Raw genomic sequence first — 27,717 nt, 5'->3', positions numbered from 1 at the left:
AAAAATTTTGAACAACACAAGAATACAAGTACAGTCAACTCCTGATTACTCGAACCTTCAGGGAAATCGAAAAAGGTTCGAGTTAGTGGGAATTCGAAGCAAAAACCGGAAAAAAAAGAAATGGGATGAGGAATGAAAGCAAGTAACATGCACACTTCAAAACTTGATTAACACACAGTGCTGGAAACTGTATTTAAACTGGACTGACAAAAAAGAAGAGACAAAGAATGTATGGAGGTTAAAATAATTTCAATGTTTCAGACTGCAGTACACTTTTTTCGACTTGTCAGGCGTTAAAGTATGGTTCGAGTTATCGAGGGTAAAGTTACGTAAAAATGATCTGAAGGGAAATAAAGTTAGCGGGAGTTTCGAGTTACCGAGGGTAAAATTACAGTAAATGTACAATGGAAATACAGGGAAAATCGATTTTGGTTCGAGTTAGCAAGGGTTCGAGTTATCGGGAGTCGACTGTATTTTCACCAAAATCTAAATTTGATTAATTCCACTAATAATTTATATAATATTATACCTTATAAATGTTTTTCTGCTACGATTTTACATAGGTATGTCATAAGTACCGTATAATACCAAAACTACTCGCGACGTCTATCACTACTGTGTATTAGATATTAGTAAAATCCAACTAGTGGTCTATTATCAATGCTGCGTTCTGATTGGTTGAGCTACTACTAGGCTATATGTTATAGCCCACTAGTAGCGAAAAGCGCGGGCTTTTTGGCGGCAAAAAAGGATTAAAGTCTAGCTTTAACTAACTAAAAGTTTTTTATTCTCGATGTTTTTGACCAACTAGTTGGATTTTACTAAAACAATTATTCCTCTCGCCCTCATGGCCTCTGAGTCAATAGCCCATTCGGCCTTCGGCCTCATGGGGCTCGAGGAATAATTGTTAACAAGTTTACCTGTATTCAACGCATGATTTTCCTCATAAAAAGGGAAGAATTTTTTCTAACTCAGATAGGTACGCTGGAAGTAAGCAAGGCCACATAACACCGCTCGACAAGTAAGCAAGAGAGGTGACAGGTTCGAACTCACTTTAAGCGTCCATGCTTGACCGGTGCACTAGTGACGAACTCGGTGACTGCATTTCATGGTCCCGGGACGAGTGAAGGAATTTGTGGATGCGTTCCTCCATTTGGAATCCCATGAGATCTTTGCGGGTTATTATTCCCTTGACCCTGGAGTAAAGGAATCATTAATCGAGAACTTTTGTAGTTTCATACACAGTAATTATCACAAAAGCTCAGAAACTAAAGAGAGGTGGATTCTTCCTCGTTTTGAAGCTGGAGCGACCTTACTATGCAAATTCAGCGAAATTCGCCTATTTTGACAAATTGAGCGAGTTCAAGAGAGGATTCGCGAAGAAGTTTAAAGGAGCATAACTTCGCTTCACTAGTGACGCTATTACTGCTGTTGTCGTCACGATAGAGCGAGCAGCGACTTTTTCATTAAAGCAAACAAGCATGACGGAAGAAAGCCATAAAAGAAACTATAACTCACCTGTTTCTCTCGTCAACGACCGTTAAATGCCTGTTGGTAAAAGAAGGTTGAAAAAAGTGGGTCAAACCCGTCCCTGTTTTCACTGGCTCAAGTAGACTGTTCACAGTCCCCTATTTTTTCGTAAGATCGTCAGGATCGAGCGCCTACCGGTCCGACAGCCATCTTGGTTTCATATGTACCAAGGGGGGCGGGCGTCGGGGTTTAAAGAGGTGGCGGTCCCACTCCCCATAAGTATATTTGACACTCACCCAAGATGGCCGCCCGTAACGCAAAGCGCTCGATCTCGACCGGATCTTAAAAAGGACTGTGAACAGTCTATGTCTCAAGTGATAGTCAACAACTGCTTATCAGCCCAAGCAGTATTCTTGCCGGGAGGCGTGGTCATTAACAGAATTTAGTTTATGTTGAACGAAATTTATTACTAAAGGAGAAAGCAGTTTTAACTTAGCTAAATCTTTGTGAATATACCATTATTGGTATATATGTGAAATAACTTGGGTCCTCCCTTGTTTGGGTATCATCTTAATTATTTTGACAGTCCCGCCCTGGCCTCCAACCCCACCCTAATACCATTTTCCTGGCCACGATGACAAATATACGGTAATAGCTCTGTATCCGAAGGTATCGTCCTTAAAATTTGCTCAACTCATTATCAGTGTTAGTATCATCAGTAGACAGACATACCTCAAACCCAGTGTCCTGAATATGATGTAGGTTCTGTGAAGAGAGAACGTCTCTTGTACCGTGGGAGCGGAATGATTCACGTAAGGTGACTGCAAAGAATGCAAAAAGTTACATACAAGTCAATTTGAATTCTTATACTACTACATGAGAAATTTCTGCAATTTGATTGGCTTAGTATTTCAGCTTAATCTGAAATACCTACATGTGAAAATTCCAAACCTTTTGCGGGTAGTAGTATAAACAAATAATAGCATAATTTGTACGTGATATTTGGCATAAATACAGCTCGTGATATTTCAAAATTGTCTCAAATTTAAGTACAACAATTTGGGAATATCACTAGTTATATTTACGCCAAATATCACTACAAATCATGCTATTACCTATACAAATCCGAAAAAGGAATCAGGGGCACCCAACGTCAATTTTCGGAAAATATCTGTTCGGAAGACGATTTGAGATCTAGAATTTTCGGAACATTTGTTGTAAAATTTCTTGCTTGCCTGCTTCTCCTAAGATTTTTGAACATCTGAAAAATGGTATAATAGTCCATTTTTAACTGATTTTCACCCTAAAAAGGAGCCTTTTTTTCTAGCTGAAATTTTCGGAAAGATGAGTTTTGATCCCTATAATTTTCGGATCACTAGACTTTTAGTTAGGAAATCCGAACAGATGAAAAATGATTAGGGGATAAAAATATGCCTATATCTACCGTTTAAATACTAAAATACGTTTAACAATGCTAGGTTTAAGTGTTTTTGAACTATATTCTCGTTGGGTGCCCCTGAAGGAATTACACCATACATCTACAGCACCAGGTCTGCTCCTTGTTTGTCGATTAATCCAATCTCTCAATAGACCTCTCTTTAGCTCAGTTTTTTCCCAATGAAGCTCCCAGGGGAAATTGTTCCTTTGTCTTTTACTAAATATTCGTACATATGCAGCTATGTCTTCGCTCACTTAAGACCTATCACTTTCAAATTTGGCAATTTTATTAATTTTAAGACGCTCTTTCCGGGGTGGTGTCAACGGCTTTTCCCCAACTGGTCTATGTAAAAAGTTGAAAAAGTCCGTGGAAGGGTCTGTTGATTAAGTATGCTTGTGTAAATACACGAAAATCAAGGGCCTCGATTCGAGAGAAATTACATCATTGCCAAAGAGCAGAAACGTGATAAACATATACACGTCAACTATTACAAATGCACTAGTTGTACGCGGATGAGTCTTGTGATGAGTATGGGGTTTAATTTCGGGGATGATTGAAATGACACGCCATGTTCATCACGTTTGTGCTCTCTGGCAATGATGTAATTTCCCTCGAATTGTGTATTTATACACGCGTATAAATCGTCGAATACGATATAAAAACCAAATATCCTGAAGAATACTCGACCGTCGATGAAGTAGGAAATGAAAAACTTTAAGCGGGGAAATACTGTTTCGTGTAGAATTAATCGCCTCCACATTTCTTATCTAAGGTCCAAGCAAGCGAGACTTTCACTTTTAAGAGCGTTCTTGTCTTGACTTGCTTGAACTTTACTTTACTGTGTGGCCTGAAGATGAGAGAGGTGTAAACCCGACACTAACTCACCCCTCCCCAACTTTTGATATTGCTACACGGGGAAAATACTATATATTTTTTTCCAGTGTCATTTCTTACCAGATCGATGAATAAATTCTGGTAACGAGGATCTTCTGCATAAAGGTCTAACTGAGAGTTCAATCGATCAGCATCCTTGTGGTATCCTTGGTGCATCTACAAAAAAAAGAGAAACCTTAGTGTTTTGGCGTACAAGAGCATACTTGTGATAAGTACGAATTCTTTTTTTAACAGGTAACTAAATACCAACCATGCAGAAGCAGAGATCAATACTTAGTCAATAAGATTTCGCTCATATTATCACTAAACCACCAAGTGCAAAAAAATAAACGCTATAGACTTTCATATAGACTAAGGGGACAGCTAATAAACAGGAGTTCACAGCGAAGAAAGCATATGAGTTGTTAAGGTAAATAAAGCTACGGTAAAAGGGGCAACAAGAACGGGCAACTTGTTATGGAACATTACTACAGAAGGTGTTGAACTCGATGTTGCGCGTTTTATCACCCACGTTCAAACCTGTCTTGCAATAAATCAGGCTGTCGCAAGTTGCGCGAATACTGACTACTGATTGGACAAAATTACGCCGGAGTCAGGACATAGACAGGACTGAGTCACTCGTTGCAAAGTAAGTGTGCCTTGGCCGGTAAAACGTGCAATATGTAAAGGTTTTGTTGCAAAAGTTGAACTACTCTCTGCTTTCTTTAACAACTTTTTCCCCAACCTGCAACAACCTAATTGTTGCAAGACAGGTTTGATTAGTGGGTGGTAAAACGGCGCAACAGCGCTTTTCAACTCGTTGGGCAGCAATGCTGCAAACCAAGTTGCACGTTTTTAGTGCCCGTTTTTCCGTACTTTAACCCTGGATGCACATGCACCGGCGAAATCGTGTCAGGCAATGTTTAGAAGACGAGCAGGAGAACTCTTCTACTAGTCACCAATTTTACTCAACTGATGCCTTGTGATCTTCCTAATTTCAGATTAAAAAGATAAACACCACGCCAAAAAGGGTGGATCAACGTTTGGGATTTTAATCTAAGGGCCCGTTTACATGTAGGTGGGGGAACCCAAGTAGGTGAAGTAACCCACTTAGGTGGGGTAACCAGCCTGTCCGTATAATCTTTCGTATGGTCACCCCACCTAGAATGCAAACGTGATCAAATTACAATGAGAGATTATATGGACAGGCGGGTTGCCGCACCAAAGCAGGTTACCTCACCTACCTGGGGTCCCCCAGCTCCATGAAAACAGGCCTTAAAATGTTAATGAGCATCCACTGTGCAGACTACAGTTTCGTAAAAACTTCGCCTCTTCACCTCAAACAACGACAGCAACAAATTTTTAAACAGCCGTACTCACTTGATAGTAGTCAAGTCTGTTTACGTCCAACTCTTCTTCGTACAGTGATAGATTCTCTCGAGAGGAAAATATATCTTCGCGAGACAGAAGAACCGTGATGTCGTTTCTAAAAGGTAACAACAGAAGCGGACATTGGCAATATTAATCCACCTTAGAAACGAAAGAAATTTTGTGATGCATAAAGCGACCATAAATAACTAACAGAGTATAAATGTTTCAAGTCCAAATCAAATTTGGATTAATTTTTTTGTCGTAATTTAATTATCAGCTTCCTTTGTCTCCCTTTCATTATTGTAATAATTTAGGTTGGAAAAAAGAATATAGAGGATCAACCTAGGTTACAATTTTGTCACCTGAATTTCCTTTTTTACCTACAACATACTTATGCACCCCTCAAAGGAAGGAGGTAAAAAATCCTTATATTTCGAATGTTATGCAACAATGCCGATGTTCGCCGATGCTCATATTTCGAGCTTGGGCTACCTGTAAAAGGAAATTACCGGGAAGGAGTACTGGATAGGGAAACACTTACCGAGATATTAAACCTGAGAACACTTCATCCTCTCTGTCAGTTTTCACCACCACAGGGTACCCACCGTGAGGGGTATCTTGCAAAAGCTGAGTGAGTCGAGACACTGACTCGATTTTGTGAACAACCTGAAAGATGAAAATGCAAAATTCAAGGATTTAGTTCCTGAGCGTGCGAGGAATTGAATCGTTCAGGTATGCACCGAAGAAGAGGACCCAGCTGTACGTCTATACTTCCAAAAGTCTCCTCGAGTTTCTTAAACACTATGAAAAGTGCAATTAAGTGATTCACTCCCAGCCATCCCGAACTAAAACTGGCGACAAAAGTAAACAAAACCCGCACCCTACCCGCCCGTGCCCCTTCGATGGTCGCTGATTAGTGCATCACTTCAGGACGCCCTGGGAAAGTGAAAGTGGGAAAGTGAGCAGTTTCCCAGACACGTATCATGATCCGTTTACTTTTGGAAATAAAATGCAACGAAAGTTTTAAAACTAACGTGACCGATGGATTTCTGCAAAACTTTCTAGTATTTTTAACCTTTTTCAGGCATGAAGTTACGTAAAAGTTTTTACAGCAATTTCCGATTTCAAATAATCAAAAAGTATGAGTTAATTCTGTTAAACTTACAATGGCAGGCGACGACATGGCATCTTCAGCTTTAAACAACTCCAAGTTAATCCTAAAAGAGCAAAGAAAGTTGCTTACAAGAAAAAAGTCGATGGAGATTTTTAGTTAGCACGTTTTAATAATAACAAAGGGGAAAGCGGCGCGAAGAAGAAAACAAAAACGTGATTGACGGGTAAATCATGTCTTCCTTGTATTGGTTTTTACGTTTATGTCTCGCTCTCTGCATGACAATAATTGTTAATATTCATTTGCCTTTATGAACTTGAATTCGCAACTCGAATTCGCAACCCGGAAATTTCCTTGAAACACAAACTTTAACAAGAGTTCCAAAAACTCTCACTTGCAATGCCTTTCTTGTGAAAATGAAATTTATTTGCACGGGAATGTAAAATCATTTTCATATTAACGGCTTGGCAGTAGGCCACGCTTTGAAACAGAGCCTTAAGGCAACTCAGAAATGAGGGATTAGAGAGAACGAGACTCGTTTATTCTTTGTGTTGCCTCCATAGTCAATATAACACTTCGCCGAATGTCTAAAACTGAAGCCAAATCTCTAAAAACCAATCTAAAACTGAATTTACCACTTCGGCCATGTACAGCAAACTCAGAAAATTCAAGGAATCAATCAGAATTTAAGGCAATGAATGCCGTCATAACCACGCGCGGGAAAACACATGAGAATACTGAGGGACCTTGGTACGATCATGTGTCGTTTGAATGAGAAAGTTCACCAACAGGCATCTTAAGCCCCGTGCAAACGGACGCAACATTGTTGACCAACAACTCCCAACATTGTTTGATGTTACATGTTGCGTCCGTTTGCACACCCTGTTGTAGTTGTTGGATGTTGTTGCGTGTTGTTGCGCAAAGTTTGAAACCGGTCAAACTTTTCAGCCAACAACTCCCAACATTTCTTTTGTTCCGTGATTGCCGAAGCGTAGCGCAACAATGTTGGATGCGTTTGCACAGCTCTTCCAACATTGTTGGGGCCGCGCACGCTCATTACGCATGGTTTACAAAGACTTATGGGTTGTATCTTTCCCACGATGCACTGCAGGTCCCAACATTGTAGGGAGTTGTTGCATCCGTTTGCACACCACTGCCAACACGCATGCAATAACTGCCAACATTGTTGGCGCAACAATGTTGGGAGTTGTTACGTCCGTTTGCACGCAGCCTTAAGCAAAGGTGTTGCCTGTGCCCGGCATATCAACCGAATGTGAGCCCTTTTCCCTGTCAATATGCCCTGACGCTACCAAACTTATCTTGCTAAGTTTCTTCACTCTTAAAGAGACTATTGGTCCGAAGTATTGGGCAAAACCGCTGCTGATGAATGCAAAAAGTCCATTTCCGGTGGACGGACGTGCGTTATTTTAAACGCCTTTACTTAGTTCCCTAAAGGTGATGTCACACGGGACGATTCGCAACGACCATTTTTAACGCAACACAGCGTCGCAATATTGGTACAATGTTATAACTATTCGAAACAATGTCGCAACAATGTAGCAACACTGTGTTGCGCTAAAAATCGTCGTTGCGAATCGTCTTGTGTAACATCACTTTAATGAAAACCGGCCAATGCGTGAGAGAAAAAAGAATTGGGATAATCTGAGAGCCATTCGACTTATAAGGTGCTGCACTTACGTTTGATCAATGAATATACAGTCAACTCTCTCTAAGACGGATCCCTTTGGGACCGGCACTAGCTGTCCGTCTTAGAGAGATGTCCGTCTTATAGAGAGTCAAATAGAGGGAGGGAAGAAAGGAAGGGACCAACACTAGGTGTCCGTATTACAGAGGTGTCCGTCTTATAGAGGTGTCCGTTATGAGAGAGTCGACTGTAAACGACTTACGCTTGTGATCCCTCGTGAAGAATAACAGGTTCCGAATCAAGGAAGGGAATGCACTTCAATTCCAGCAACGCATGATAAAGGGGATGAGTGGCAAAGTCACCAACCCACTTCGCTACCATAATGGCGACCATGATCGGTAACAAGAACTGGATGTCATTTGTGATCTCCATCTGAAAGTCCAATGAATTTATAAGAACTACAATTCGACCGTTCATTCAGACGTCGAACTTAATTGGTCGGATTCAATTCATTTTCACGATGTACAATGGTCTAAAATGCTTACCAGTGAAAATGAATTTAAGTAACTGATGCATTAGTTTCGGCATAAGAGAAAATCGACGTTTGAAACTAAATCACTCCCTGGTCGAAATTCCCATGTGGGCCACTCGATCTTAATTCATAGGTCGACCCAAATTCATGATATGTCGGAATTAATTGATTCAAAAGGCGATCTCTTCATGTTCTACCTTGAAGGGATTAGGTTCGGTACATGAAAAGATTGACGTTTGAACTGGGCCTAAGTTAACGCAACCTCCTGTCCTGTCTTGTTGATGTCATTTTCCCGGATATCGCAGACTCTTCCAAATTCGGTCAACGCCACCTCGTCATGAAGAATTTGCAGGGGGAATTTGAGGCAATCAGAAACGGAGGAATATATAAATGAATAATAATGAAAGATAACAAATCGCTCATTAAGAGCCGGTTCTTTTCAGTTTCGACTGTTGTAGTTCTTTTAAACCGTCCCTGTTGATATTTTGACCTACCATAATCACTGTTAACGACATGGTCAGTCTTGACACTCCACCAAAAAATGATGCTGCACCGATAAGCGCAAAGGCCCCTGGATCCATCCACGCCCAGTAACCTGATGTAAAAATACAAAGTCAGCCGGAATATAACGTTACTTTCAAATCCACTTCTTTAGGGGTTGCACAGAGGACTTCTTGTAAGTGCAAAGTGCTGTCCCGATGGTCATAGTCAACGAATGGAATGTCACATTAATTTACAAAAGTACTATTTTTGTTTCCCTAGCGCGTTCATGAATAGTTTCATCCGCCATCATTTGAAAGTTAAAACGATCAAAACAAGCTTTGCTGGAATTCCAATCAAAAATAATTTAACGAGCCAAAAAAAGGGTCGTGCTATTGACCAATCAGAATGAAGAAAAGAATATCTAGTTTTAGTTCGTAATAAATTCGCTTTGCATTGTACGTCACACGATAGTCCGTCGAGTAATTCTGTTCCTTTAACTTAGCCAATTTATCTACACCCCCGGGGGGGAGGGGGTACTCCGGATTTCAAGTGACAGGGATGATCTAATGGGGGGCAAAAATCAATACCGAAAAAAATCCCTGGAGCAAAATTTAAAAGAAAATCCCATGCCGAATTTCCGAGCCATAAAAATTTCCAGAAAGAATGATATATAACACGAAAAATGGAAACATTAGTTTTGAATACCCAAAAAACCCCTTCTTAAATCAAGCTACCAAAAAAATACTTGCCAAAATTTTCCCACCCAAAAAAATCCCCAAATGAATCTGCTCGATATTTCACCAATTTCTCCCGACCACTTCCGTTGGAAATGAATAGGGGCAACAAATGAGAATTCAGATTTTGATCTTTGGGTTTAAAGGTTTAAAAATCGCTGCAACGAGTTGGCGGGAACAAGCACGCTCGTTTAAAAGCCACACACCTGTTGAGTGAAAACCGAACATGTCAACCATAGCTCTTCCAATAATCCGTCCATAAGTCCCACCTATAAATCTAAAATGATTAGATCTCTACGTGAACTGGTGACAAGATAAAGTATTGTAATACTAATTACTGAGCCTGGCAGATTCAAAGCAAGTTCACGGACGACCTGACCAATCACATTAGCTGCAAACGGTCTAGCCTGCGTGGCAGGCGTTTGAAAGGGAATGAAAGGGTGTTTTGGAAAAGGGAGTTTTAGGCGCGAGAGAAACGCGAGGGGCGTGGTCTCGCGCCCTAATTCCCTTCCCCTTTCCTTTCGAACGCCTGCCACGCAGGCTACAAACGGTCCCATTAACCAATCAGAACTCAAAGAAAAGTACATTTAGCTGCGGGTCAATGCCAAGCTTTGCCAAGCGCGGGAAAGTTAGTGCATGCAATCCACGAGTTCTTCAAGTTGGTCTTAGGCTTGATAAGTAACAGAACACAGCTAGTAACTAAAGCCCTGCTCACACCAACGAAACATGTTTAGATAAACCAGTTTTAACAAAATGAATACCAGGAAAAGAAAACTTAGCGACTAACTTTTACATAGATTTGAAGTTCAGTTTTGATTTATGCCTTCCAGCCTTTCAATTGTGCCAAATTTGTAACTGACAAAAATCATTAGGAAGTTTTTATGGAGGAAAAAATTTAAACCGTATTGAACCAAACAACTTTTACACGCGTCTAATGGTGTGAATGGGGCATAAATAAGAATTCAAAGCAAAGTACACGTGTCCAAGGGTTCCACGCACACGAAGTAGTTCCAGTTTTTACTTTTGAAAACTTGGGAAAATGCCACAAGTTTCTTTAGACAAGTGCATTTCCGTACATGTAGGCTTCAGGTTACCCTTCCTGATCTTAGCACAGGTTTCCCATGCATCTTGCTCGCACAGAAATTGTACTTACAACATAGGCACGACCAAACCGCTAGAGATAGCAGTTCCAGCTGACCAACATGCTAGCAGAAAGTAGATTACTAAAACTGAAAACAGCGACCTGAAAAAAGAGACAAAATCCATCTACAACGTTCGATATTTGCTTATTATTAAAAACTTCAAGCACAGAATTAATGATCAAAATATGTCATATAAATACACCTTTTTAGTTAGTGACAAAAAAAATCATGGTGTCGACTGAGACTATGCAAATGAAATCTGTTTAACAGAACTTTAACATGGTGTCATTTGTTTTACAGAATTTTTAAAAACAGTAATATGAGATTTGTCTTTCTTTCATCAGACACAATAGTAAAGTTCACTCTCAGGAAAACCACTTATTACTAAATGTTCAATAGCACATTCCAAATTAAATCGTGAGAAATAATTGGAACTTCACAATGATAGTAGTTTAACTGCTCGAAAAGAGAACAATAGCTGTCAAGTTACTTATAATTTCGGGAGAAATTATTTTCAAAAGTTTTTCAAGTTTTCGAAAAAAACAACAACTACAAAATGAGGTAAAAGAGAAGAGCTTATGTTCAGCTATAGCTAGAGAGATAATTGCTCTATAAAGCTTAGACGTTAGGAGAATTATTTTTTGCAAAATCTTACAAGTTTGAGAGTTTGGAGGCCACTTATAATTGTCTTCTCTAAGGTTGCGTTAAGACAAATTATCATTGCTACATACGCATATCCCAGCTCATAAGGTGTATCCCTGGAAAACAAGTGATGAATGGCTTTTTCTCCAGTTACAAATAACAATGTGGCAACTAAAGGAAAAGAAAAGAAAAGAAATACATCCCACAATGATTAGAATCTACGATTGGCGTCCATGAGCTACCACTAGTAACTAGAGGAGTCGGGTGGGGAATGAAAAAGTGGCATCAATGTCTGAGAGTTACCCTTCCTTTTTGCATTTGGTCTTTTTCTCAGTCCGATTCCTGTTTTAGATTCTTCAACGCAAATGTACCGCTTATTTGCCCCCAAAACGATTTGAACAGAACCTTGATACGTCCATTTAACGTAAAGTGTTTTAAGGCAGGGCCCCGTTGCACATAAACCTTTTATCAGAGGCAACTTTTAACGTCTGGAATCGCCGCGTTAAAATAGGGAGCTATAGCGACGATGGCCGCGACAACAACGAGAACGTCAAGGGTTCATGTGATCCTATTGCGACCCTCTTTTTATAATTTTGAAAGACTGTGCCCAAAATGTTTTCACTCATAACCAAATTTATTACCCCCACCCCACTCCTCACTTTCTACTTTTGCCTTTTCCTTAAACCCCCCCCCCCCCTTCCCCAACCCACCACCCCCACCACCACCACCACCAGTTACCTTCATTAAAGGAAGAGTTGGTAAACTCTGTTCCATTGATGACTCTAGTGATTCCTACAGGACAGGTGTAGTTCTTGACGTCTCTCTCAGTGTGCAAAGGATGCTGACTGCTTGTCAAACACTTTTCACTAAGATAGAACATCACATTCCTTAGACAATATTACTTACAAGAGATGGTGCATTAGCAAAGGACTTTTAAGGGTACACATTTGCCTAGATAGTTTAGCCCAGGTCAATGATGATAAGTCGTGGATTTGAAAATGCCTGATCTTTTTTCAGTCAGTGACACAGAGGAATCAGAAGAAAATCAAAATTTCACAAAACTCCTTGTCTCGCTTTAGCGTAAAACTTTGGAATGAGATACCTTGTGGTATTAGAGTGCTCCGAAAAAGGAATTTGCGAAAGTACCTCACGGATTGCTTTACGATATCTTAAAAAGAGAAAAGGACTATATTGAGACGCCATTGATACTTTAAAAAGTTGGATTGACAGTTAAGTAATTTCTGTATAAAATTTATAAGGTTTCCGCTCTCCGTCAATTCCTTTTTCGTTTTTCCTTAGATGTAATGGTAATTAAAATAAAACTATGATAGAAATAAGAATTACTGTAACTTAAAATAGTTTCCTTCGTTTCCCTTCATTGTATTTTTTCTTTTAACTGGTGCGCCTAGATTAGTAATTGCTTTTTTGCGGGCCAGCCTATTGTAATACCATTTTTAATAAATAAAGTTGAAGCTGAAGTTTAGTTCTCCCAGTTGGAGTCGGATCCTTGATAACCTCCTGGTTTCTAGCCTAGATGTTCTGTTACTAAGGTGGCAAGTTCACAATGATATGAATGTGAAGATGAATTTTAAACCTGGTGACTAGCCTGAAAAACACAGCCGACATTCGCGATACCACTACTGGTTTCCCAGCAAAATGACCTCTCAGAGAGCAGTGCAGATATTCCACACTGGAGATCTGGGTAGAGCTTCTGATTGGCTGAAGCAAATTTCCCATGCGGGGATGGCCAATCAAAAGTACTACCCAGGCCCCGGTTGTTCAAACGTTGGATAACGCTATCTACCGGATAAAAATCTATCCAGTGGATAACGCAATTGGTTTCCCTAATACTTATCCGCTGGATAGTGATTTATCCGGTGGATAGCGCTATCCGACGTTTGAACAACTGGGACCTGATCTAGATAGTGACGTCATCAGTATACAATTTCTGCACTTGTTTCTCAGACGTCATTTCACGGGGAAACCAGTGGAGGCGTTGTAAAATGTCAGCCTTGTTAATAAAATTAAAGAGAACGATGTTTTCTCAGGCAGTGACAAATAGAGAGAGTCAGTAGAGGCCTGGTGCTGACTCTGCTATCGTTTCCTTAACCAAGCACTTCACTTGTTTCTTCTGCACTCTAATTTCTGGCCTCACTTTTCTAACAAACAAGCAGAAAGAATAGGGACAAAAACCTCTGAAAAGGGTCCCTCCAAGAAAATTTAAGGTAGAATGTTTGCACACCTCTATTTTCTCATGTGCCTGTTGAAGGCAAGCATTAAGTTCAACAGGTTGTCGATGCAAATCGCTGGTTAGAACGAGGGTTGGGGTGTTAGAAATTCAGAAAATCCGTTATAAAGCAGCAATCTATCATGTCAATCTGATGGTCTCCTGACAGTCTGGATTTACGGTCACATGCAAAAATCCAGACAAAATTAAGCCAAAAGAAAAAAAAAACAGCCTTAAAATTGACGTAGATAACTGTTACATCATGTCTGTTCCTAGTAATTTTATTTAAATGGTTGAGATCTAGAATGCACTGACTCTATGTGGAAAAATTAAGGTAGTACCATTACCTGAACCCTTCAGATGTAAAACTGCACTGAAACAAGGTACAAGGGAATGCAGCAGGCAAAAATACAGAGGCTGTACCGGTTATAACCTGCAAACACAATAAACAATCTGGGATTACTTAAGTTTATCCGTGCTTAATGCACACAGAGTTGTGGCGTACACAGTACGAGCAGTAAGTTGCACCTAACCCTCGGAGATTGTCTAGTACAAACATAAAACTCAAAAACCCTTTTTTCTAGCCTGCACTAATGGGTTTCTTATTTGAACTTGAAAAAGACCACTTTCTATGCTGATACAATGCACAATTTTCACTAGAGAGAATACTTAGAAATTCTCCATTGAATTTGGTGTAGCACCTAAGAGACTTTTTCAGATGCCTCCCACTCTTCCTCATGAGTGAAACCCATAGAAAGAAAGAGGAGAAGCAGCATACTCTTTGGATTGACGTGCTGATTAAAAGTTTATATATTTTAGCAAAAATTATTTTAATGCAGGATTTATATTAAGCACATACCATTATAAGAACTGGTTCAGATATCTTGGCTATGTTCTTCCACTGCTTGGATTTTATTTTGCTAATTTGTGATCGTCTAAACCTTGCAATCTTCAAGAACAATCAAGACAATCAACCCATGCGGACATGCTGAACTGATAAAAACCAACCACTGATTCAAATAAAGGTAATGTCAACCACTGTAAACTTCAAGCATGTTATATACACCTGATTGGAGAAACACCGGTGCTTTAAAAGGTATAAAAAGCCATGATCAATAGGACCTAATGAATTTATTGCAGAACTTTATTAGCATTGCAAATTTAAAGTTACTTTCCAGAATAGTGTACATTATCGAAGCTTTTCACGACGATGGATTCCAAAAAGATCAAATGGATTCCAGTTTTCAAAGCAGTAAGCCCACAACTTCACCTGTTCAGCCTGGCACATCAGAGATCTCTACAGTTAAAGAGCGTAGCCACATTGCTAACGCACCCTTGAAATCATAAGATAGGACCTAAAAGCTTTCTTAGAAGACATAAAAAGACATCAGCATGCCTTAAACAAAATACTCTAGCGATTTGCATCTGCACGAGCAGCTCGTGACAATGTTGAAAGAACTTTCTACTATATTTGCCAAGTGCTAATGAAAGTATACCTTGAAGCTTTAGTTGGTTGATACTTTCAAAGCAAAACATTTTTTTCAATCAGTTATATGTTGTGGTTCAATTTTACCCTGTGTTTCAAACTCATTATCACCTCATTATCATACATTACCACACCCCAAAACGAAAGACAACAAAATTTAAACCAAGGATAAAATTGAACCACAACATATCCATTCATTATCATACATACATATTGTACCTTCAAATTAATAAATGTAAACACAGCACCCAACAGTCCACCAATAATGCCAATAATAACTGTAGGTATGAATGCCAGAATATTTAAGCCAATGCCATGACTAATCTGCAGTGAAACAAATATATCAGCTTGGTGTGTACTAAGCTGGGGGCCATTAGAGGGTTGTGGATGTGTAAAACTACAGATCACACAGCAAATTCTGCCTCAGATTCAGATGCAAACAAAAGGCACATCATCACCAATAAATTTGCTGTGGGCCTTGTTTTTGTGTTTTCTAGTTTTGCGTATGCTGGACTAGGATAATTTTTTAATATCTTTTTTATGTAAATACACCACCATATTAAGTCCCAATGGTGACCGACATCAATATTCTCCTAATGATACCAATACATTGTCAAGAGATTAGGTTATGAGAATTAATAAAATGATCACCAAAAAGGAAATGCTTTGATCTCTCATCAAATTCTCTGAACAAATTCTTTAAGGAAATGTATAGAGATCAGTTGGGAGAATTTGTTTCTGGATATTGGGGCTTAAAGGGTTAAGGGGCTTGTTAATCAAAAGGACCTAACATTTGAGAAGCAGACAAAAGACATTGCCATGGCCCTTGTTTATATGTTTTTTAGATTTGCCTATGCCAAACTAGAAGATGAATTTTTTTTATGTGAATACATGAAATTCTGCAGATAAGCCCCTGAGCTTATTGTTTTCAAGGCCCAATCAGGGCTTATATTCAAAGTGGCTTATTATGGGAGTTTTTTTGCTTGAATTTTAAGGGACAAACATTCATATTCCAATTCTGTATTTTAAAGCATCTTCCATATTTTTAAAATAAGAGCTAGCACTAAAAAAAATCAAACTAGCACTGAACATCCTAACATTATAAAGGCAGTATGCAGTGGAGGATGGAATTTAAATCAACTTGAAATCAATGGGTTTTTCTAATTCTATCAAGTTTTAAATTAAATTAAATACTGAATGAGAAGAAAAATGTGCTCCTGTTTGAACTTGTACATAAAAATACACAACAATAATACAGTCATGTTATGGCTATATTAAATGTTTGAAAAAATATTTTATGGAGATACTTGCCTGAAACAAAATGTTTTTTTCGGCTTTGAACAATCCAAAGTCTCCTTGATACTTGAATCCATCAAAAGCTGAATTAAACAAATCCTTAAAAGAGCAAAATTAAATAAGACATTTAATTTAATATTTCACTCTTTCAGAGTCATGACCAACAATTTAAAGGTAGTTTTTGTTTTTACTTAATAAAGTTTGCTTCGCTCTGTGTCTCCCTATCTTTGAGCACAAAATTATGAACACTACCGTAAATTATCTAGTAATTGACGCACTGTCTCAAATACTCCAAAAAATAGCAAAAAATAGTCCTCTGAGAGGACACGAGCTTACTGGTGATGAATAGTCTTTACTCCAGTAACCATAATTTAAAAGGAGAAAAAAAAGGAATCTACATATTTTCCAAAGGGAAAATTAAAATTATTTACTAGTTTGTTTTACTCAGTGTACCTTGTTTTTCCAATAGATTTGTTTTCTATTAGCTATATTTATATCTTTCTAAAAATAGCATTTTGATAATAAAAAACAGATCTCGTGAGGGCATGTTACCACAGTTTCTATGTTTGAGGAAAATGTTTGTAACAAGATCGTGACTAACTGCATCAAGTGACCTGCCTCCTCCACGGGCTTGTATGGGAATTGAGAAAGGGATTTGTGAAGGCAGCCGTAAGTAGAGCTGTCCACTTACAAGAGTGTCCTTAGGAGAGCTTCCCGGGTATCTATTAAATCATTTACGGTAAACCTAAGCTTGCTATAAGAAACTTTTCCAACCAACAGAGGTGACAAGCAACTATGTGTCATGCTGCCTTCTAATGCATGAAGGAAAATAACATTTTTGTAAATTTATCATACTTACTGTAGTGAATGTTGACACCATGCAGGCAAAGAATGTTTGCCAGGATAATTTCATGTTCCAAAAAGAAGACACCTCTTCCATAGAAAAGAGCAGACCACCAACAGGAGCCCCAAACGCTGAGGCCACACCCGCTGCGGCACCAGCAGAAATAAAGTTACGCCTGGTGAAAGGGATTTTCTACACTTAACATCACTAAAACTTACTTTCAGCCACAACCTTTAAATTTCATTATTCTCTTGTACACAAGAAATAATCTTTCAGACTTTTTAAACTTGTCTTGCAGATCAATAAAATTATTTGCCTCAGCCTTTGGCTAATTTATCTGCTCATCACTGACACATCAGGAAATTTTGCAATAACCAAGTTCAATAATTGTTTTATCATTCGATCACTGAGTTTGTTTTAATCAAAATCTAAGTGATCTGTCATTTTCACACAAGAGCGATCCCAAGAAGGAGAAATGCATGGTTTCATTATACACATGAGCAGAGTATCGAGGGTGGCGTAAGGGTTTGCGGTATTGGGGTTTTTTTGGTGTGGTTTTGCGGTAATTTTTATTTCAAAGTACGGTATTGCAGTTTTCAGAGCCCAAGCGGTGTGCGGTGAGTTTAAATTTTACATCGCGGTAGTCGGTGGAAAAATCGTTGTGTCACGGTGATCTGCTTCTTTTTCATGACTTAAATGTAAGAGGATACAAATACTAGCCGGCGTGACCTGCGTGTCTTCCTATAGGTGCACAGTCCGGGATCGTATATTGCGCAAACAGTCCAGACAAATCGTATGGCTTGTAATTTCAATTAATACTTGATATGATTAACGACATTAACTTTTTTATCATAAACACGTCGCATTATTTATGACCCCGTGGACCTTGTGGGAATAGTCAGCTTGGTTAACCTCCTTACCAATCTTACCGCCACTTTCGTGCCACTTGCGAAACAATGGCAAGCAATCCAGAGAGTCAACTAAGTGATCAGTCAGATATTCCAGCAAATAGTGAGGTCAGTGAGGTCGTTATAAATTTCGTAGTGTCGAAAGATAATATGTGAAGATGGTGTGGTCTAATGATTACTACTCGTCCTTCTCGTTGTGCATGCAGGAATATAGAATGTACAAGTATTCGTGTGTTTAGCATACGTAGCATGGCAGCCAGGGAGGGGGTGGGGGGGGGGGTTACTTCCTTATAAGAGGCTAATGGGGATGTGCCGTTGGATGGGGCCGTATTTTCACAAGTGGAGTGACTAGAATGGGGTTGCATTTTCAAGAGAGGAACTAGAATGGGGTCGCGCATTTTCTGATTTTTGGGGGTAGGACAATTCTTCATATTTACGGTTAGCAAATGTACCAGAATGTTTGTACTGTAGATGAAAAGTTAAGTGTTCTTCATTCAATCTAAAAAAATGATCAGTTCATAAAAATAGAAAGCGACTGAGCTGGGATCGGAAAATTAAATATTTGTCCAAAAGTGACTAAGATGGGGTCTATAATTGGCCACAGAATAGACTATAATGGGGTGGGGGCTCTGAGAAGCCAGCGGCACATACCCAGCAAAAATTAACCCAAGTATCATTTATGTAAACAAAATTAAACGAGTGCGATGATCTTATGTTTATCGCATGCTTGACTTCAACGCACGTTGATTTGCAAACACTGACATAAAAGTATTATTTCTGTTTGAAAGGGGGATTTGTAGTATTGACAACGTCAACTTTTCCCCATTTGTAATTGCGGTTTCGGTATTTGGCTAAATTTTGATGCGGTATTGTGGTATGCTCGCGCTACCATGTGCGGTATTGCGGTATTCGTACCCCCCTTACGCCCGCCTCAGTATCACTTGCAGCCAAACACTGATGGACAACATCAAGCATGAGCAGACCTTTGTTTGTTGGCAGTTATTTGCAGGTCACATGGTGGGCTCTTGGCCGATGAAAAGGAAGAAAAATTTGCATCAAATGACAAAAATTTTATAATAATTCGAAGGTGTGCAGTAGCTCCTTACCTATCTTCTGTGTTCCGAAATCTTTCAAAGAATGGCAATTGAAATTTAAGGGTGTGTGATTTGAACTGGCTCAGGCCTGCACCAACCAAACTCCTGCAAACAAACATAAACTGTGAGTAAGTCATGATACACCCATATGAAAATGCCAGATGTATGAGATGGTTTAAATAAAAGAAAATATCTCCATGGGTTACACAATACATGTAAGTACTTGAAGAGTAATTATTGGTGTCAATAAAAACAGATTTAAGGAAAGGATGCAGGCCCAGTGTTGGAACTGCTTAGACATCTGCGTAGCTACATTTGCTTTTATTAGAAACAGTGGGGTGTTAAGGTTTAATAGAAAATAACATAGACTGTTCACAGTCCTCTATTTTTCCATAAGATCGTCGAGATCGAGCGCTTTGCATTTCGGGCTGCATCTTGTGTGAGTGTCAAAACTACTTTTCCGTAAGATCGTCGAGATCAAGCGCTTTGCGTTTCGGGCTGCATCTTGCATGAGTGTCAAAACTACTTAGGGGGCAGGGTGCGGTTTGGAAGGGAGCAAGAAAAATAGAGGGACTGTAATAACATCACTGCAGCTCGCATTCAGGAGGCATGACAGGAATTTCACGCCTTTTACCATTCATTAATTAAGAAACTCCGCTGGCAATGAAAAACATGCCAGACACATTTAGCATCGACTACGCGTGTTTACAAATATCCCCTTTTGAAACAGTGATTTTATAATGTTTCTAGGCCATTCCTACAAATAAAATCGGCAAACAGGCACAAGAGAAACATTTTCCTAATCGAATCGCTAAGCATGCTCACTTGACCATAGACTAAAATGGTTAAAACGTCCCGATAAAAAGCCAGGCATTTCTGACAGGTCATCTTTTTTGCGTCGGCGTTGCATGAAATTTCAATTCGTTTGGCAGAAACTGTGTTACAACATTCCCGCGGCCAGGCTGCTTCCAAAGCATGTTGGCTTACGTGATTCATCCGCAAAATACCAAAAATCGTTCATGTGTTTGCGCAATTTGAACCTTATGGTATGAAAGCGTGCATTTTATAGAAACGACGACTTGTCAATGACTTGTCAGTGTCGGCAACTTAAACTAAACCCGTTGTCAACGCAAATTAACATCTATTGTCTTATGACCAATCAAACGCCTGCGTTGCTGGTACAACACGCTCCGTGAACGCAAACTGCATTGATGTTATTACAGTTCCTCTATTTTTCTTGCCCACCTGCCCCTAGAGCTATAATCCCCGACACCCGCCCCCTCGGTACATTTGAAAACCAAGATGGCTGTCATTAAAGACGTGCTATATCTCAACGATCTCACAAAAAAATAGGGGACTGTGAACAGTCTAAAAATAACAAGGAGGTTACAGTTTTAGGGATGGCAAATGGTAATATCTAAAGCTCCCCCGGATGCTGAGACATTATTGTTTGAAAATTAAGGACCATACAGCAAAACATTATTAATTCTGGGATAAAAAGAAACACAAATTACAGAGACACACTGTCAGAGACAAAATGCAATTCTTTTAGCTGTACCATTCAATATTTCTATAATATTACTTAACTGGTTGAATTTGTGGAATGTTAATTTTTGGACTACACACAATGTAGCTGTCCTAGATATCTTGGATTTACATACCCCAAATGAATCATAGGGCCTTCCGGACCAATAGGAAGGCCTGCACCAACTGCACATACACAAGAGAAGAACTTGACAAGCATTGTCTTGAAGTTGAAAATATGTCTCACCACTGTACCATTCAAGAACCCAATTAATTCAGGTATACCTGACCCTCCAGCAGAAGGACGGAAATACTAAAAAACGACAATCAAAAAACACAATGTATTACTTTTTTGTTACCTACGGTAATTTGAAGAGATATGTCCAGGATTGCAAACTGTACTGAAAACAAATCCTGGGCATTATTAATATGAATCTTAATTATGTGGTGTGACAAAAATTAAGGACAAATTAAGTGTGATTTTGTGGCTGTGTTAGACTGCACTGCAATAACAAATTGACTTAAAAAGAAGAGGATTTATAATACCGCACTGGAAGAAATGCCAGGTTTACTCACACAATGTTAAAGGGAAAGCCACGGCCTGAAGTCAAAGAGCATTACAAAAAAATCCCACCTCCATACAGGTGTATCTCAAGGAAAAATGGACAAACAATGCCGGAAATTTAAGGTAAATTAACAATCTAAGCATAAGTCGATCAGTTCCAATTTATTTTCTAATCCCGGGAAAGCAATAAATATGCAATTCTGGATTTTTTGAGCCTGTGACGTAAATCAGAAAACACACCTTAGATGTGAAAATTGACACCTTGGATATCAATTTTCTGAAAGCTCAGGTCTCGCTTGATAGACTCCCATAATTTTTATTTTGGGAAATTCTTAATTACTTGAGAAATAAATTTCTGAAACAATTGGGTTTGTAGCAAATCTATACTGTCTATTTTAATTGATAACATTATGAATAAAACTGATCTGACCATAACTTATGAAATAATGTTTGTGTCGTCATGCATTAGTCTTGCACTTGTACTGATTTTCTGAATTAAGGGATCATTCAGGGGTTTTAAAAATCTTCTTATTGTCCAACTTGTTAAATGGGGTCAAAATTAGAAATTTAGACAAACAAGTTGGTACTTACCACAACTGGAATAGAACTTGCCAAGACAAAAAGAACACTATATCCAATGACCCATACCCAAGCCAAGCCAAAGTCCCTATCCTAAAAAAAGATAAAGCAGTTAAAAGTTAAGAATAGAACAGGAATGTAACACAATACTACAGATTCACTATGGCTCCCTGTGATTGCTGTTAAATCCAGGTGTCTGGTTCAGAAAATTTGATTGTATTCACTCCTTTGGTCAACACAAAACTTTACTCCACTTCAAGATGTAGTTGTGAAATAAAGAATGTACATAGTACCAGAGAGTCACGTTTAGCTACGGTCGAGGGTCACAGTTCAGTTAGCTGTAGGGAACCTCATAATGGCACCACTATTTAGGTGTAGAAGTAGCTGGTACTTAAAAAGAATTTAAGGACATTGTTCAACCTAAATACAGCAGAATAGTTGAAGTTTCCCAGTACAGGAATAGCTGTATGTTTATACTTTTGTGTTCTTTCTGTTTTTTTGTTATATTCTGCTAGTGTTACATTCCACCTGCCAACCACCTCCTCCACTCCAACGAATGCCACCACCTTGTGCCAGGGCTAACCTACTATGTGCTCTTCACTCATCCCAAGGACAGCTTAGATGTCAGTTATTTATATTTATTAAGAAAAACATTATAAACAAGTTAGCTCTTAATGGTACCTTTATAAACTCAGAAGCTTTATCCCACTTCACTCTGTTGAAAAAGGAACAATGTTTCTGCACTAACTGAATAAAATATTGTTTTGTTATTGCTCTAGCAGCAACCAGCAGGCCCTGGCACCTTACTACTGATCTTGGGTGACAGCCTTTTTCAGAAAAATCATATCATTGCTGGGCACCCTCGATTTCACAGGCTCAGAGCACTGGGCTCCCTTCAATTTTTCTTAGAGCACAGCCTTGAACCTCTATAGAAAAGGCAGAAAGATGATAATGATTTGGGTCCTGCTTCTCAACAGTCCTGATAATTTTTCAGACCTAAAGAAAATTAGTTAGGGTCCTAGCTCACAAACCATTCCATTTTGTTTTGTTTTTATTAGTTCTATTGTATTTGCCTTTAAAACTTCTACAACTTCAATAATTTATTGACCTTAAATGTAAACAGAAAAAACAATTGCAAGTAACAGTTTTTTGGTCCCTAGAAAAGATTATACAAAGTTGAGAAATTGATCCCTTGCAAGATACTCCTGGGGGTAGGGGGGATGGACTCCCATATAAAAGTGGTGGTGATGCTCGTCATCTTGCTTAGGGGTGTACATGTAAATAAATTGTAGATTTTGGTCTCACTTATTAGGGTGTGTGGGACAGAAAGTCACTATATTTTCCCATTCGGGTATTGCCTAGGGTTGTGCATAAAGAAAAAGTGTTGTGATCACACAGAAATCTGTAGTTTAAAAAAGAACACGATATATCCCTCTTATTTTCCTCTTTTTCTTAGCTCTTATTTAGATGTTCGCTTTAGTATGGTCTCCCTAGAGTACTTATGTGTGACGTCATAAAAATGAAATTTCTAAAATCATGGGATTTGTCAGGATATTCTGAAAGAACAATGTCCAAGAGGCTTACTTGAGAAAAATGAGCATTACGGGGCAAATTGTCTCTGTGATTGTAGCTTAGTTATGCTTAGACAACTCTATACAAACCCTTCTAAATTTTTTTGGGTTGACCCAAAAAAAATTAGAAGGGTTTGTATGGAGTTTTCTGAGTATAACCAGCTAACATCTCAGAGACAATTTGCCCCGAATTGCTCATTTTGGTAAGTAGACATCTTGGACATTGTTCTTTCAGAATATCCTGACAAATCCCATAATTTCAGAAACTTAATTTTTATGACGTCATCACTTAGTCCTCTATTATGGGTCAGTTTAAGCTTGAGCCACACCCACATTGGTCTCCCTTAGGGGTTTAATTTTAAGCTTCCAACAGGCATCCAAATCACTTTTATATGGGAGTTCCCCCTGGACAGCTACTGTGCTGATAAAAAAGGTGAGTTGTTCAGAGAAGGAAAGCTATAAGATTGAGACAAATTTAAGTAAACTGTAATGTAAAAAAATCTGTATAGCCTCTGTTCTTACTCTGATATGACATCAATCAGTTGATGCATCAGAAACCCAATGAATCCAACAGAGAAGCCAATCATTCCCATCATAACCCAGCGATCCCAGTCCAGGCGTGATGGCTGCTGTTTTAGCCAGTTCTAACATAAAGCATTAACAAAAAATGTTACTGTAAGTTGTAAATGTGTGGAATTACATCTTATACTTTTGGATACTGATTTCATAAAATGGCAACGCTTTGTGCTAGTAACAAATCTAGCCCCTAGCTTTATAATGGTGATTTTGTAATTTTGTAGAATAGTGACACAACCGTGGTTAAATAAAAGAAGAAACGACAGAAACATTATGAAACACTAATTCGAAGAGGGCAGTCATTTGAAGCGGCCGCCAATTTGAGCATTTGCGGTGTCATGTTAACTTTATATTTTCTCCCTTCATTACCCCTCCCCCCGCCCCAAATATATTGTTTCTAAATTAAAAGAATGGTACTTGTTTCTCAATGAGGGTAGCAAAGGGTTTATGCATGATGTGTGATTAGGCCCAAATCTTGTGTGTGACGCGTGAAAGTTCCCAAGATAGGAACGTGATCCGTGAAACCAGTTATGCATGAGAAGCGGGATTTATCTTATAAGATGTGCAGGACTTGTGAATTACTTTCGCATTTCGTGAAAATCAGCAAGAAAGGACAGATAGATTGAACAGGGCTGTTGGTTTCATTCTTTGCGTTAATTTTTTTTCTTGGTTAATAATTACTACCCAAAGACCAGACCCTAAAAATGCAGGTGACTGTGACCCTTGGGATTAATTTGTCTCCTTCAGCAATTCTCGTGTTGCTTTGTTTTCATGTTTTAAAAACTGAAAGAATTGCCCTAACGAAAGGCTCCAGAGGTGACAGTCAGCCTGCACATTAGGTCCGTGGGTGCAGCAAGATTTACTTTATGAATAGTCGACAGACCTTGTAAACAGCACTGTGCGGCGGCAGATAGTCCACACTCTCGAAAGTTCCAAGCTTTTCTCTCTCCTCTTCCGTGTAATGATGATTTACATAGCGACTTTCGAATTCACGGCCCTTTTGGAAGAAGCTCGTTTGGGTTTCGGTAGGCAGGGTATCTTCATCAGCATGCGTCGATGAGACGCCGTATTTACTTGCATTCCTCCTCAAGGACATGTTGTTTTGCAAGGATGAGAGGTTCACAAGCTTCAACAATTAGGTGAATTGAAGCAGGACCGATCCTCAAACGCACTGATCTCCAACCTTCGATGTACCATGCTTCACTAAGCTGTCCTTCGGGGTGTTATTACCCGAGGAATAATCGATGACCCGACGAAGACTGACGAAGACCGGTTATTTACGGCTCGGTCACGAGGGCGCCAAAAATCGGAAGTGAGGCCCGGGGCTGGGAGAAGGATGTACTCCCTATATAGACTATTAAATCATCTAACTTCGTGTGAGTCTGTCCTATTTCATGAGAGTTAACAGGGTATTGCCTGCACAATAAATTTGATTTGCTAAATTAGTTTCGTTTGTACTCCTGATTATACTAAAGCAGGAGTTATGGGCTCCTGTTACTATGATAAAGCAATGACTATAACGTAAATTTTTCTCTATTGCACGCAATTGCCAATATATAAATGGCTTTAAACAAGACGGCGTGGATTTTGTCTTTGTCCTACTGGCAGTGTAATAAATTTGAGGGTGTTGTCCTAAACAGGGTATCTATTTTAGGAATTTTCTGTCGTCCTAAACAGGTTCAGGTTTTCAAACTCTAAGCGACCCCCCCCCCCCCCCGGGGGGGAAAGGGGTGAAGTTCTTTCAGCGGGAGAGAGACAAGTTTCTGAGTCCCTGTCGTCATAAGCATAGTTAATTTAAGTGGAATCGTTGGGAAACCCTTTGTTATATGTTTTTGTTAGCTTTTTTGGACCTGACCGTGCACAATGTTCAATAGCATTCCTATCATTTTGAACTTACTGACCAATAGAAACATGGCATTATAATTCAGTCACAATTTGTGAACAAAAAACAAAGGTTTGATCACGGTCAGGGAGCTTCCAACATAACCTACAGCACCGTTGTTTTCAACTTTGATGTTTGCTGGCTTTCCTAACCAGTCTCCTCTACTAACTATGTCATAAAGGAGCTTTAGCAACGACAACGGCGACGGCAACGAGAAGGTCAAAAAAGTAAAGAAAACAACAATTTTGCACGAGTATCACGCATTTTTGTACATTTCTCTGCCATCGCCGACTGCACGACTACGACGTAAATATGCCAAATTTCACGTTTTATGGAGGACCGTAAACAAGCGACGACGAATTTTTCTTTCTCTTTCTTGCAGTTGAGAGCGGTCCCCAAGAAATCAACTCCAGGGAAAAGGCAGCTACATTTGACATCCCAATTCCAATCTTATCTCAATCCTCTCCCCTTTTCCCTTCCTTATTATTCCCTACCCCGTCTCGACGCCCTCCACGCCGGCTTCCACCGTCTGTACTTTTTATTCTTTATTATCTACCAGCAAGAGCCAAAATTTATGGCTCTTGTTACAAGTCTGTTTTATGATACGATCAGTTATATACTTAGAAATTGTTAATGAAAGTAAAATAATAAAAAATCTCGGAGTCGCTGTGAAAAACAAGAAAAGAAAAACAAAACAATATTAGCAACCCTGTTAAATTAACTACCTAATTAAACGAAACCCCTAGCCTGTGTGCAGTGCCCATTCAATCCTAGACTGCAAAACAGTCCGTATTTTTGCGTATTCAAGTACGCGCGAGCAGTCAACCAAAAATGAGAAAAAAACCGACTGTTTTGCAGTCTAATTCAATCCTGCTTGGACTGCTTCTCTCTTGTTTCATTTCTCTGCCTCAAACCTGCTCCACGAGGACACGAAACAGGTGACAGAAGCGTGCGAAATACAAATAAACACCAGAACACATTGCTGGTACACCTCAGTCCATCGTCTTATCCACACTGAATTCTCCAGTATTTTCTTTGTTATCGAGTTTGCCTTCCGTCCACGCGTGGCCTCCCACCGCAGGCTAATAAAACGGTCACCGAATCAGCATTTTGAAAGAATCTTCAAGGTCAAATTTTTTTTCAACGACCCGGTTGACGTAGCCTCTCTCTGCTCTCGGTGGATAAGAAAGTCTAATTCGTTGCCACGTTTCCTTTTGTAACAAGAGAGAATAAGCTCATTTCTCTCTTGTTTGTCAAGTTTTGAAGAAAATGTTATTTCCGGTAAAATGTTCAAGCTTCTTTTTTCAGAGTAGAAACTACCGGATGTCTCGAAAACGACGAGAAATCGAAACATCTTGTAAACTTTCGTACCTCACCAACTCTAGCTCGTGCATGTTGCACTGTGCTAAAACTATAAAATGGTCTAAATTAAAATTTTCAACAACAGGAACCAGGCGACTGCAGGAACTTTACTTCAAATGACAATGAAAAGTTGTATCAAGTCAAGCGGAGAGTCTGGGTTCAAGGAGGAAGAGATTAGGGATTCTTTGTTTCTCTGAAAACTATATCAATAAAGGAGGTAAAGAGTGTGTCTGTACAGTATTAAAATTACAAATAACTCTGGCCTCGCATGCCAAGAGGACACATGATCATCGAGCCGTCTTCGTCATCATCAGGAGCCGATCAAGGCCAGGCCCCGTTTAATATTATGGGGTAAAATTCCG

The 27,717-nt window shown here is 39.2% G+C and overlaps 1 protein-coding gene across 1 annotated transcript; it reads right to left on the bottom strand.

Annotated features, from left to right (window-relative positions):
• Positions 1 to 902: 902 nt before the first annotated feature.
• On the bottom strand, positions 903 to 25,267 carry LOC140936254 (chloride channel protein C-like). Its single transcript, XM_073385691.1, has 24 exons — positions 24,995 to 25,267; positions 24,058 to 24,179; positions 22,646 to 22,679; positions 21,977 to 22,057; positions 20,958 to 21,133; positions 19,309 to 19,401; positions 17,310 to 17,469; positions 16,466 to 16,549; positions 15,374 to 15,478; positions 14,528 to 14,617; positions 14,016 to 14,101; positions 12,180 to 12,307; positions 11,531 to 11,612; positions 10,811 to 10,900; positions 9,864 to 9,934; positions 8,935 to 9,035; positions 8,171 to 8,340; positions 6,318 to 6,369; positions 5,694 to 5,818; positions 5,162 to 5,267; positions 3,863 to 3,958; positions 2,203 to 2,291; positions 1,519 to 1,548; positions 903 to 1,196 (listed from the first exon to the last, which is right to left on the bottom strand). Exons 1-24 carry the CDS (start codon positions 25,205 to 25,207, stop codon positions 1,055 to 1,057), a joined length of 2,526 nt encoding a protein of 841 aa, XP_073241792.1. The 5' UTR covers positions 25,208 to 25,267; the 3' UTR covers positions 903 to 1,054.
• Positions 25,268 to 27,717: the final 2,450 nt, after the last annotated feature.

The sequence above is a fragment of the Porites lutea genome, chromosome 5 (genome assembly GCF_958299795.1).
Source record: "Porites lutea chromosome 5, jaPorLute2.1, whole genome shotgun sequence".
In the NCBI taxonomy this organism is placed as follows: domain Eukaryota; kingdom Metazoa; phylum Cnidaria; class Anthozoa; order Scleractinia; family Poritidae; genus Porites; species Porites lutea.
Note: the sequence above shows the minus strand (reverse complement) of the source record. Positions and strands in the feature narration are given on the sequence as shown.

What these genes read in the sequence shown, in the direction of transcription:
- LOC140936254 (XM_073385691.1), bottom strand. Translation starts at nt 25,207, where the DNA reads ATGTCCTTGAGGAGGAATGCAAGTAAATACGGCGTCTCATCGACGCAT. An exon ending in CTGAACCAGTTCTTATAATG is followed by an intron (nt 14,102 to 14,527) that starts GTATGTGCTTAA and finishes TTGTGTTTGCAG; the next exon opens with GTTATAACCGGTACAGCCTC. An exon ending in TTCAGGACACTGGGTTTGAG is followed by an intron (nt 1,549 to 2,202) that starts GTATGTCTGTCT and finishes TTTTACCAACAG; the next exon opens with GCATTTAACGGTCGTTGACG.